This window comes from Melopsittacus undulatus, chromosome 4 (assembly GCF_012275295.1).
Source record: "Melopsittacus undulatus isolate bMelUnd1 chromosome 4, bMelUnd1.mat.Z, whole genome shotgun sequence".
NCBI classification, from domain to species: Eukaryota; Metazoa; Chordata; class Aves; order Psittaciformes; family Psittaculidae; genus Melopsittacus; species Melopsittacus undulatus.
In genome coordinates this window covers 35,167,777-35,180,485 of record NC_047530.1, presented here as the reverse complement: position 1 = coordinate 35,180,485, position 12,709 = coordinate 35,167,777, and the positions used below count along the sequence as shown (strand labels likewise).

Below are 12,709 nucleotides of genomic sequence, written 5' to 3'. Positions count from 1 at the left end.
AGCAAAGACTACAAAGGAAATGGCATTGGTGAACTCTGACTTCACAAGAGTGTAATATATTTTTCATCACTGAAAAGAAAGCACCAGCCCACAGGGATGCAGGTTATGAGGGACTTCACTCTGATCCTGAGCCAAATATTTTCAGGCAAGGAAGTTTTATTTACATAAACCTGTTAAAATTGTAACAGAGAACTGTTCCCCATCATGTGGGTTTACTTAATAAGAACAAGGAAGCATTACAAATGTCAGCATTTACAAGACAAGCTTCTCTTCTTTGGGCTCCAAACCCAGAAAAATTTGGTTTAGAAAAAAAATTAAATAAAATGCTGTTAAGAGTCCTAGTTAACATCCATGCATGCACAGATGGGCTACCACGTTCTCCTCTATGTCAGTGACTTGAAGAAGCTCTTGCAAAGTCTATTCGTTTTAGGTCCTTTTCCTCCTGGATATTATTGCCACAGTTCAGCAAGAGGGATCAGATCTGAGGGCTATCTTAATGATTAACTGCCTGAAATCAATTCCCTTTCACTGCATCACAAGAAAACACAACACAAAAATCACTGACACAGATTTGCTCCTTATTAACTCCTCTTGGCCAATGTTCTGGGTTCAGGGCATGCAGCTGTTTTGAACACTGAAGTGGATTACACCAACTTGCAATAAAGCCTCCACATACTGCGCTAAACCAGGAGTTTTTCATTTGCTTCAAAATTCACATCTCATTTTATCCTGGATTACTTTTCTTAGACAGACAAGCCCTAATGTATTAAACAAGCATTTCCTCCATTTAGAACATTTAGCACCTACAGAGATACTCTAGAAATAAGTTTTCAATGTTAAAAGCACAAAGCCTGAAATGTTTTTTGGAAAGTGGAAAGACTGGTAAGAGAATTGACAGGAAAAGAGCTTTTTAAAAGCAGAGTAATAAAAGTTACAGATTGTTTTTGGAAAAGAGCAAGAATAGTACTTATATAGACCCTGCAGAAGCAGCTGGTTATGGTAAAGACTCCAGCTAGTAACTTGGAGAGCAGACCAAGAATCTAACCAACAGCAAGACTGCATGAATGCTCAGGTAGTGCCAGCACACCAAGTGCACACAGTTTCAGTTGCAGCTCAGTTTGCAGCAATATGATTTCAGAGGCTTCAGTTTTCTTTCTTCTCCTACCTCCTCCCCTTTCATCCCCCCCACATCCATCTGGCCAGAAGTTACTGCTCCCTCATTTGTGTCAACGCAATCAGTTCTATTACCATGTTCTGAGCCAAGCCTGTGACACTGTTCATTTTTTACTGAGAGAAAGGAAGAGGAGAACCTTCTCTAGAGATACTGCTTCAGAATTTTTATTTGGAACAGAACCACTGAACTGGGATAATGACAGGAAGAGTAGCAGGGAAGAAACTAGGGTCTTAGAAGGCAGAAAGAACTCAGAAGCAAGCACAGCACTGCAGATACATGGCAGGACTTAACTGATACATACTGACACTAAATTTATATTACCAAACTGCACTCACCACTGCCTATTCTTCCTAACAAAACTGAAATTTAAACAAAGCTATTTTCAGCCCTTGTTTTGAACATTTTGTGGCAGTGAAATATGAAAAGTTTAAGTCGTTTTTTTTTTTATATGTTAGTAAACATCTATTTGTATGTCCCATTTGCTGCTCATGTACTGAAGTGTTACCACCTCATCATATCTGGACACTGGGCATGATTTCACCTTCATTGATGACTACTCCAAATCAACTTCTTATCTACAAAATGTTTAAAAATAGTTTAAAAGAATTTTTTTCTCCATCTTCCCAAGGACCAAGGTGAAGCTTCTCAACCTGCTGTTCCTCAGATCACACTTCTTGCCCTTCTTGAAGTTAGTGGTGTCATTTGCTTTCTTCCGATCTCCATTCACCAGGACCTTCCAAAGATGATAGTCAAGAGCATCCTTGCAGCGACAGCCAACTCCCTCAACACTTGTGGGTGTATTCTATCAGGTCCCATGGACTTGTCAATGTTCAGTTTGTTCCCTTGACCCTCCTTTACATCAAGGGTAAGTCTTCATTGCTCCATGTTTTTCCACTGACCTTGTGGGCCCAGGATTCCTGAAGGCAAGTCTCACCAGTAAAGACTGAAACAACAGAGGCACTGAGTACCCTGGCCTCATTTGTCATGTATGCCATTCAGCAGCAGCCCCACATTTTCTCTACTCTTCCTCATGCTGCTAATATCCCTATGGAAGGCCTGCCTGCTACATTTCATGTCTTTTGACAGCCTCCAGGTAGACTTTGGATTTCCTGTCCCCATCCCTGCATGCTCAGAACTGTCTCTATTCCTCCTGGGCCACCTTGCACCTATTTATGTTTTCATTTTATATATTTGTTGGTTTGTTCATCTGTGAAGGTTTCCCACCACAGCTGTTCTCCTGTAAGTCAGAATGCATCATTCTTTGGGGGTGGGAGAACCAACCAGCTGTCCTGGACACCACCTCTCTTCAGGACCATATCCTGTGGGATTCTTTCAAGCAAACCTCTGAACAGGACAGTTTACTCTCATGAAGTCCAAAGTCATGACTCAACCTAGCTTAGGTTCTGAGCTCTATTACAAGGCTTTAAACATTAGATTTAATAGTTTGTGTACCAAACACTAAACCAGTCTACAAAAAAAAATAGACAGTTGCTGAACCTGTTTGTAGAAGGCATGAGCAAAAGAAAGACAAGATGAGACACTTACTCTGTCAAGCATCTCTTTGGTATGAGCTGCAGACAAACAGAATCTGGCTCTGGACTCGATGATGGGGGTGGCAGGGAAGCCCACAACCACAACACCGATGTTCCGCTTCAGCATCTCACGCCCAAATGCACTGCCAGAGAGAACAAGAAAGACCATCAGAATGATACCAGTGGTGGCAAAGCAGCAGCAGCATGAAGGTCTCCGTATGTTTAGCCATACAGACCTTTTTTGTAGCATGCCTGCAAGACCACAATTTGGAGCTTGCAGGGCTTTCTTCTAAAGGCAGAATGCCTATTCACAAAGGCCATTTTTTAATTTATTCCTAACGTGGTCCTCCTCAAAAGGTTTCACTGTATTAAATTCTAACAGAGCTAAAAGATTAGAGATGGCAGGGGCTGGTCTTTCGGATTTGTAACTTAAGATTGGAAATCTTTCCAATAAGAAAGAGGGATTTTGGCTTGGAAGATAAACTATACATGGAATCCTGCTTGCTGCAATCCCCTAAAACTTCTGCAATTTCAAGTTGGTTTGTTTTCACCAATTTAATTCAATTAAAGTACATTACAGTGTCACAGAATGCACCACTTTTTAAGAGCCTACCAGGTGAATCATTTAATTGCCACAGTAAACTGAGGTAACCTAATCTGACATCAAGTTCTTATGGGGATTAAAGAAATCAGTGGCTTTGACTTATCTGATGAGAGGCACAAAGATCTAGATCTTTTCTGTAATGGCAGTGCAATTGTGGGTGTGTCTACAGGCAGTAGGAAATAGTTTTTTGAACTGACCTCCTTGTCTTCAGATACAGCAGCAATGAACTTGAGGCTTAAAAGGATGTGTAAAAATAACATCCTTTTACTAGGTTTATAATATTTCTGCCTTTTACTTCTGCTGCAACTATTTTCCTCATAATAGGTGCACAGTGATACACTTCATTTTCTATCCATTTAATACTTTCAAACTATTTTAACACAGACCACAAGAGACAAAAAAAGGATGAAATAGATCTGATGAGAGCTGGCCCTTAGGATTACCTCAGAGCTCCGTGTTCCTTTTCATTTTTAAGTTACTGGCCCAACTGCTAAGCTAATAAACATTTCCATGAATATTTCCAAGGAAAAGATTGTACTGAATGGTAGAGCAGCTGGACAACAGAAACAGTATGCCTCTGTGTGCTGGATGACACACACTGCAGATTCTACAGCACCTATACAGGTTAAAGGCCTTTTAAATTCAGTTATACTGAGAAGGGTGAAGGAAGACTGCATCTAGCTTCATGCAGAATGCTAGAAGATATTTGTTCCCTCACAGAACCACAGTACCTAACCAGACTGAAGCCTGAGTTAGAACACTACAGATGTTTGTTACAACTTAAAATGAAGCCATGCTTTCCAAATTCAGAAGTGTTGGTTGAGCACTGCATTATACACAGATGCTGAAAAGCAGCTACCAAAGCCAAGCTGTCCTTGAAATCAGGCTTTGTTTATGTTGCAAAAAATTTTAATGTATACATTATATCCTGCTTGCAGAATTTTAGCTGTAATTATGCACAAAGCAGCCCACGTCCATAAGCATTTATAAAGCTTACAGTTCAATTAATATTTACAATAACAGTATCTGAGCTGTTAAATCCACACTTCTTAAAAAAACCTGGGATTCATCAAATACAGGTTGCTGTGTCCCATCATATCCCACCCCCTGCTTTTTCCTGTTTTAAATTTCAGATTTCACCTGTGGAAATGTTGATCGCTTCTGATTCAGGAACTGGTAAAAGGATTCTTCTAGTGACTTAATGTTAATTTTAATTCAATTTTGGCTTTTCTTTAGCTCATATATGCACTCTGCATAGAAATAATATGGAAAAAACAACCCTCAAAAACCCAAACCCAACTTTAAAAACATGGCATGCAGTGGTAAAATGGCTCCCCTGAAGTGCTTTCTTGCTGCCACAAGCTACAAGCCTCAATTTTCCCAAGATCACTTGCAGGAAATTTCTATGTTTCCTAAGACTCGGTAATGAGCATAAAAGGAAAAAAAAAAAAATCAATCCAGTCTTTTCTGACATTTATAAAAGTCTTAATATTCTTGTACCATCCTAGCTTTAGAGAAGACAGATAAGAAGTTTCCCTGTTAAACCTACCCAATTTTTGCTGGCATGTAGAGCATCAGAGGCACAACTGGGGAATCTTCATTTCCATAGATGATAAAGCCCATCTCTTTTAGTCGTCTCCTGAAATATCTCGTGTTCTCTGCTAGCTGCTGCACACGTGCTTTCCCTAGAAAAGAAATTAAAACAGGACCTAAGTCACACGCATAACTGCAACACAAGACCTCTAGCTGAAGTACAAACTATGATGTTTGTACTGTGTTTACTATAGTTACTACTATAATATGCTTACACAAGGGTTAAATTAACTGCAAAGTAGAATTTGCAGTTTCTTTTACCTTATGTAATCAAGATCACTCACTCAATTCCTGATAATGCGGTAGGTGGATGGACTAGGACAGGCACAAACATCAACTCAAAGCGCTCCCTATGTTTTTCATATTAGGTTTTTAATCAAGAGATACCTGCTTTTAAACAAGATTCAAAATATGCTCAAAAGTCACTGGTAACTGCACCTTGAAGAAGAGTTTCTTATGCTTTTAATAATGAATGGAAACCTACTGAATTGGCTAGGGCTGTTCACCAGGTTTTATCCTGCTTATCTGTGTTAACAGAAATTAGTAAATTCCTCCTTCGGTCTACTTGCTGAACTGATTACATGGCTGCTCCCTACCCTTCTTCAGTTAAAATGAGCAGGGTTTAAATTAAGCCGATTACTTCTGATAATCCAGCTCACTTCGTAATAAGTGGCAGCGGCCAATCCATCACGCATTCAGCCAATTCTGACATTTGTCAAAATTAGTACACAAGACATTAGACAGCTAGTATAACGTAAGCACTGTAACTAGCCAGATATGCATAGGACAACCTATTTATCAGTTAATTAAATTCTAGCCTAGCACAATGTATTACATATCTGTATCACCCAGAAAAAGATCCACATCATCTCACCTAAGCAGATCATAATGCATTTCTGATCAATTAATACTCTACTGTGCTTAACAGATTAAAGCACTATGCCATTGATGAGACTATAATAAGTAACACTTATAATTACTTGTCTCTGGTCCACAGAGTGTATTTTTGGATAATTGATTATCCAAGCACTGTTTTCACCAGATGGGTGATTCATATACTGAAGCATTAAATCTACAGCAGTGCAGATCTATGCCACAAAGTGAAGATGACTGCTGGATATTAACAGTCTTCCTTTAAAGTTGTAGATAACATAAGGTGATTAACTAAAAGGAATGCCAGCTCTCAAAGAAACATCCAACACCCACATAGCTCTGCTCCAAGCCAGAACAAATGTAATTTTAAGAACTTATACAGTTTTTGTAGCCAAGAGTATCAGACATTCCACCCACAACCATGCAATCAAAGGCAAAATCCCATCAAAGGCAAAGCATGAGAAAAAAGGATGAAACCTGTTAAGTTTGCAAAACTTGGCCTATCATTAGTGGGTAGAAGCTGGAATTTTTAACAGCAGTCATTGCCATTTAAGACATCTCCTCCATTAAAAGTGTTATTTCTTAATCTTTTGTCCCCTAGAGTTTCTTCAGAAGCTTAATTCCTCTTTCCCAAAAAGCAGTCAGATTTCAGGAAAACACAAAGGCATCTTGTGCTTATGAAACTCATTTTTTAATTGGCTCATATCACATCAGATGCTCCAGTGGAGACCCAGCTTTCTCTTAGGTTTTCAGACCAATTATTCAGTTATTTTAAATACCCCAGACTGCAAAGTGAAGTGTTGTTATTTTTTTTTAAAAAGCAACAAAATAAAAGGAAATAGGCCTACTGCAAGATACTGCAGATAGTGGCCCAAAAGCCATTATTTGCATTTTTAACATCAAGACACTCAATAAAAACACAAGTGTTCAGAGCAGTCTATATGCACAAAAAAAAGCTACAATGATACCTTCTGAGAAAGCCACACCTGCATCTCTCCTATGCAGAAATGCACAACTTCTGACAACATTTCAAGTCGGTGATGTACAATCCCATCTAAACACATATGAGATTTCACTACTACAAGAGTAGTAAGGTAATATACACAGCTGGATACAAGTGCTGTGATCAGCCCCTCTACCACAGCCAGGAATATGTCTCCCATACATACATTCTCTCCATGCTCCCATATGTATGGAGTTTACAGTGTTTCAAGCAGAAGGAACTTCAGCCCTTCTATTGTTTTCCCCTCTACAGATTCACACCCTTTTCCAAGTTGTTGTGAGCCTTCCAGGCTAAAGATTAAAGAGTAACTTTAATTTGTAGTTGGCAACCACTTCACAGTCTTCCTTAAACTCTTTCCCATAAAAAAAGTTTATGATTCTAGATTCGTCCTTATAGATTGAAGAATGCTTTGAGATGTAAACAAGTTTCATGTGCAAGTCTTTCTATCCTCTACGGAGATGTAATCGCCTAGTATAGCACCTGATAGATTCGGAAGACGCTGCCTTAAGGTTTGTGGGTCTCAAAAGCCTGTCAGCTTGTAATTTCTTCCAGAGCTATTAGTCAATTTAATGAAATTATTATCTCTCTTGAAACTTGCCACCATGGCTATAACAACATTAACAAGAACTTGAAAATATTCAGCGGTGTCTTCTCACTATCCACCATGTGTCATTACCATCTGAAGAGATCTATAGTCACGATGGAGCAAAGCACCAGCAATCAAGCAGGAATCAGGTGCAGGTTCCTTGTCCTCAACTTCCTTTTCTCCATGCATCTCCTCTGCACTTCAACATATTTAGTCTCCTATTCCACTGCAAAATCCTGCACTTGAAGAGTGATGCCACATGTTAGTTGAATAGGGTTCGCAATATTATGCAACAATATTCAGCTCATAATATTTGCTGCTTCAGCCCCTGGTACACACGGGTGTAGAAGGTTGTTAACTGCTATTAGAGTTTTAATGTGTTTTCTGGGACCACAAAGACAAACCAAGCAGTGCCTGCAGACAGCAGTGACGAGGTAGCGCTTGCTAACCCCACTCGTACCCAAACCAGTGCTTGAGCTTTCAAACAGAACCTCAAAATCCCTTCTCAATTCAAACATCTTCTGAAGCTCAGAGCCCTGTCCACAACTGTTCAAGTGTAGGCCTAGAAAGACTGCCAGGACTGTAGCAGTCGTCCAGCAGCTGGCTTTTTTGGCAGTATACAGCTGCATTTTTAAGACCATGCAAAAAAAGGCTGGCTCAGACACCACCCTGCCAATTGTTCTCGCACAGGAGTTGTGCAACGATTCTGGTAACATCCTTTCATCTAGGAAACTGGAATATGATGACCTTCAGGAAGGGAAGGGGAAAGAAGGGGAGGATTACTGGAACAGAGCTCTTCAAAAAGCTGGAAAACTAGACTCCCTTATCAGAGCAACTGATCTGAAGTCCCTTATGAGTTCAGTAAATGGCCTAAACCAACTACTGACAGACCTACACTGGAATTAGAGGATTAATTAAAAACTTCTCCTTAGCTTTTTATACCCTTTCACAGGTCTACTGCAGGCATAACAAGATTGCTCTTGCCATTTAGAAAAACACTTTTGTGCCTGTAGAAGCCTTGAATCATTCAGTCTAAAGCACACACAAATTCCCTAAAGAACATGCTGCCATTCTATCAAAATATATAGGCCACCTAATGGGGAGAAACATTCTCCTTTAACCACTCCGAGCTCAGAGCTGCAGCTGTGCAAACGCAGCAAAGAAAAAAGAGTGGAGAAAAGAAATGCAACCACTGCCTCTGCTTAGATAGCCAAGATAGGCTGAATATTTATAGCTGACAGTCTGAGAAGAGGTATGTGCTTTTACTTGACAGAGCCTTATACTAGTTCAAGATAACAGGCAGTGACTTGAAATTGGCACTGCTCATCTTCATGCCAACATTTTTTTACTGTACACCTAAAGTGTACATGATACATGATACAGACTTGCAGCCCTTCTACCTCAGGTGCAAATAACCAAGTGTGAACTCACAGATTCAGCAGCAGCTTTGCTGAAGAAGTCACTCAGGGCCACTCTCAAACTCTGGTTCTAAGGCACTGCCGCTAACCTCATGGTGATCTGTACTGTACATGGCCAAGAATGCCAGACACATGCTTTCGCATTTATAAACCCTAAGCAACTGAAGTCTAGACTTAACAGAGCAGAAAAGTCAGGCTTCAGAGTTTCTGCAGCAGAAAGGTTCTGTGCAACCAGCTGAAGCAATACAGTAAGAACTGACTGACTGTATTTTTACCATTCCTCCAATACTTGCAGTTTACTTCCAATATGAACAGCAAACTTTGCCCACTTCTAAACAAGCTGCAGATTTGTGCTGAGGGACAGCATTTCTCTTGTTACATTTTACCATATGGCATATCAAGTTATAGAGTATGTAAGACAAGCAACACTCTAAAAAAATGCTATCTCCCTGAAAAAATGGCACCCAATATTCCAACACCCTAGAGAAAGCACTCCATTGTGAATCTAAACACACATGAGATGCATATTCCCCACAATCCTAGTGGAAAGTAAATTAGTATCTCTGCCATTCACAGAGGTTAAAGCAATGATACTTCATCACTTGCAAAGGCCTCTGCTTTAGAGGTCACATTGCTCAGAAAGACAGAAGTTATATTGAAAACATTATCTAGAAATATTTCAGCAAATTTCTTCCCAAAGCAGAAACTAAGTTGATACTGATCATAGTTATCTGCACGATAAATAGGAGACCACACCAAATCTAAACTCCTGTATCAAATAGGCACATAAACAGAGAAACTCACCTGAATTGAGCCTCACTGCTCTTTACATCACAGAAGTTCATGCTTAAACTAACAGTCCAAATACTGCAAAGATTATCAGACAATGCTTATTGTCAAAAAGGCAGTTTAATAAATAAACGGCAACTGCCCAGCAATTAAAGAAAAAGAAAAAAGAAAACTTCTTAGAGCTGAGATCTGTGTAAGCTCTCTATTCCACATTAAAAAGCCATCTACAAAGAACAAAGAAGCCCTAGAATCTGCAGAAGTTACTCTGCCATGAAGATCTAATATTTATAGTGTTTCTGTCATAAATCTATTAAGGCTGATGAATAAGTACCATAGATGGTATCGGACTCCAAAGAAAATTCAGTTCAACCAGGATGTATTTGTTTTCCCTCCCTCTTGTAATCTCTAGGCAGTAATTGGAGAGCAATCACAAATCTGTCTTTCTAAACAATGCAACACTTCATCAGCAAGGCTTCTTGAGAAATAAAAGGCATGCTGCATTGTACACAAACAGACTACTGACTGACACTGAACTCCTGAGGGGCAAATAAACTTCAGATGGCCAAGAAAACACAAGCAAGATTTTATCTGCTTGTCCCACTAGGGATCACCATCACCTGCACCTAAAACAAAGTACTTGATGCAATACAAAGGAAGCTATATGTTTACATTTTGATTTTTATAAAGACTTCAAAGCAACATAACAGGACACATCTTTAAAAATGTCTCAGAGCAGTGAAACTGTTAACTGTATGCACAAGCTGCAATAGAGCTCTTGTTGGACAACAAATACCAGTTTACATTAGATAGCTATCAGGAAATTACTATATATTCTTTCATTCACTAATCTTGCAGCTGTTCACATTAGATTTTTAACATTCCAGTCTTAACTTATTTTTTTTTGTTTCCAACATGGACAATGAGGCCAAATAGTAGTTTCACACCTTTAATTTATATACCAGTTGAAAGCTAACATCCTTAGTTTTAATGATTAAATGAAAATATTAGAACAAAACTCTTGATATGAATTGACTAATATCCAGTACATGCAGAATCATTCCACCAGTGATACATACTTATTTCCACAATTACTCAGTCTCTCAAGGGCAGCTTATGTTGTAACACAATGGAATACCCTCTGTAGTTCCATTGAAAAAGTTCCAGTTTCACTTACTAGCAGAGATTTGTAAGAACTCTGTGAGAACTTGTGAAGATGTACTCTGATAGTAGCACTCTGCATCTGATAAGACCACGTACGTATCTAACAAGAACTAGGTTTTGTTAAGAAGATTTGCTGAAGAATATTAAAGACGTTTTAAGTCACTGCAAGAAGTAAAGATTAGGTCAAGTTAATCTTAATAACAACCATAAGGCAACTCTGAGATTAAAACACTTCATGAATTCTTTGCACAAAAGTTGCTCTCAGTCTCTAATGTAATTTGTTTCATGCTGTTTTTCAAGCTTGTCCCATCTCGCAAACTCTCACCAGTGCAGAAGTGCTGCAGGTGAGAAGCATTAAATCACCTACTGACAAATGTGCCATCCTTAATCTGTAGCAGAGTAATTTGCTTAGTATAGCTGATTTCAGTCAAGGAAGGCATTTATTTGGCAATAAGTCTACCTTGTCAAATACCAGTTTGCCTGATGGTAGCAAAGTACTCCTGCTGATGTCATGCTAAGAGGGCTATCCATTTTGTACAACTGCTTACCTGGACAGGTTTCTCATCCTCTCCTCTCCTGACAACAGTCAAGGGAATCTAACAAACCTCTTCCCTCCCTTGTACAATTATTTTCCAAGACAAAACAAGTTAATTTTTTGGTCTTTCTTAGAAGAAATAAAAATACATATTAAGGTAACTAAAAGAAGGCACTTGGTCAACTAAGTGCTTGTGCAGATTATGACAGCTGTGTTCATGTATACATGGCATGCATATGTGTGAAAAGGCACCAAAGCACCTACTTTTTCAGGAAACAATGGTGAAAGGCATTTTATAACCTGAGCAGTTATATTTACTGACTATTGATAGTTACCTATATAACACTGAACATCCATATTCTTGTGTGGAATAAAAATAGCTTGTTCTGTAGCATACACAATGGTTCCCAAATTACATAAAATGTAAATCCTTGACCATACAAGCTTACTAAGATTTTTACCAGACATGTACATAATTAAAAGCCAACCATCACCAAAAACCAGAGGTGGGAGTGGAGGGGGAGGTGAGGGAAGAAAATAAAGACAAAGAAATCACAGTCCATTATGAAGGCACAGAGAACAAAGTGATGCCATCATCTCCTGCTCCCCAGACAAGACAAGATGGCTAAAAACATCCTACGTGAAGAAGGTACGGAGCAAGCTACATTTCATGGTTGCTTTCTTGAGAGCACCATCATCAATGTCGGTGTAGATAAAGCACTGTTTCATTAGTATGGGTAGAGCCTTATCTCCATATACCTTGCTATCAGTGGGTAAAACAGAAGAATATAAAAGCGGTAATTTCTACTTCAAAAAGCCTGTAATTTACAACATTTCAAAGTATTTAAATCAAAGTAAACTGGTGATGAAAACTTGGTTACATGTATAATTCTCTAGAAGTTTGTTTCTTCATGTCAGAGTGATGCTGTAATATATTCAAAGCTTGTAAATTTTTCCACATTAAAACCCCCTTGTGTTTGCAAGGCTTGTACTTCAATTCTGTTTATTATTCCTACATTTCTGTCTTTTGGTTGGCTGCTTCACTGGAAGACACAATTCAGCATACTCTGTTTTGGAAACAAGCATTTTTCAAATCTCAACCAGGAATTCAATATTCTTTTGCTGATTTAACAGATTCTCCACTAAGCTTTCAGAAGCTAAGTTGCCTCCCAAGGGTTTATGGAAATCTTTTGCAATGTTAACATAATAAGTTAAGTTGTTTTCTGGACACTGTACTTGTAAATGCCTCATCATTAAAACCACACAACAGCCAATTCCTTTTTTGGGAAGGCATAAAAGCACTACTACTCTTACTGTCATGATCATATTTTTCATATAAGATACAAAAAAATTCCCCTTTATTTAAGGTTTCTCCTGAAAAGCACAAGAGTGACTTCTAACAACATTTGCACAAAAAAAGAAGTGTTTTTAGATTTGCCAA

At 38.8% G+C, this 12,709-nt stretch overlaps 1 protein-coding gene across 1 annotated transcript in view; it reads right to left on the bottom strand.

Annotated features, from left to right (window-relative positions):
• The window catches only part of SPTLC2 (serine palmitoyltransferase long chain base subunit 2), an 83,587-nt gene that overhangs the window by 7,524 nt on the left and 63,354 nt on the right, over positions 1-12,709 (bottom strand). The window contains exons 10-11 of the mRNA XM_034061854.1: positions 4,860-4,995; positions 2,720-2,849 (exon numbers count right to left, since the gene is read on the bottom strand). Coding sequence (XP_033917745.1) covers positions 2,720-2,849; positions 4,860-4,995 — 266 coding nt within the window. The remainder of the gene's footprint in view (positions 1-2,719; positions 2,850-4,859; positions 4,996-12,709) is intronic.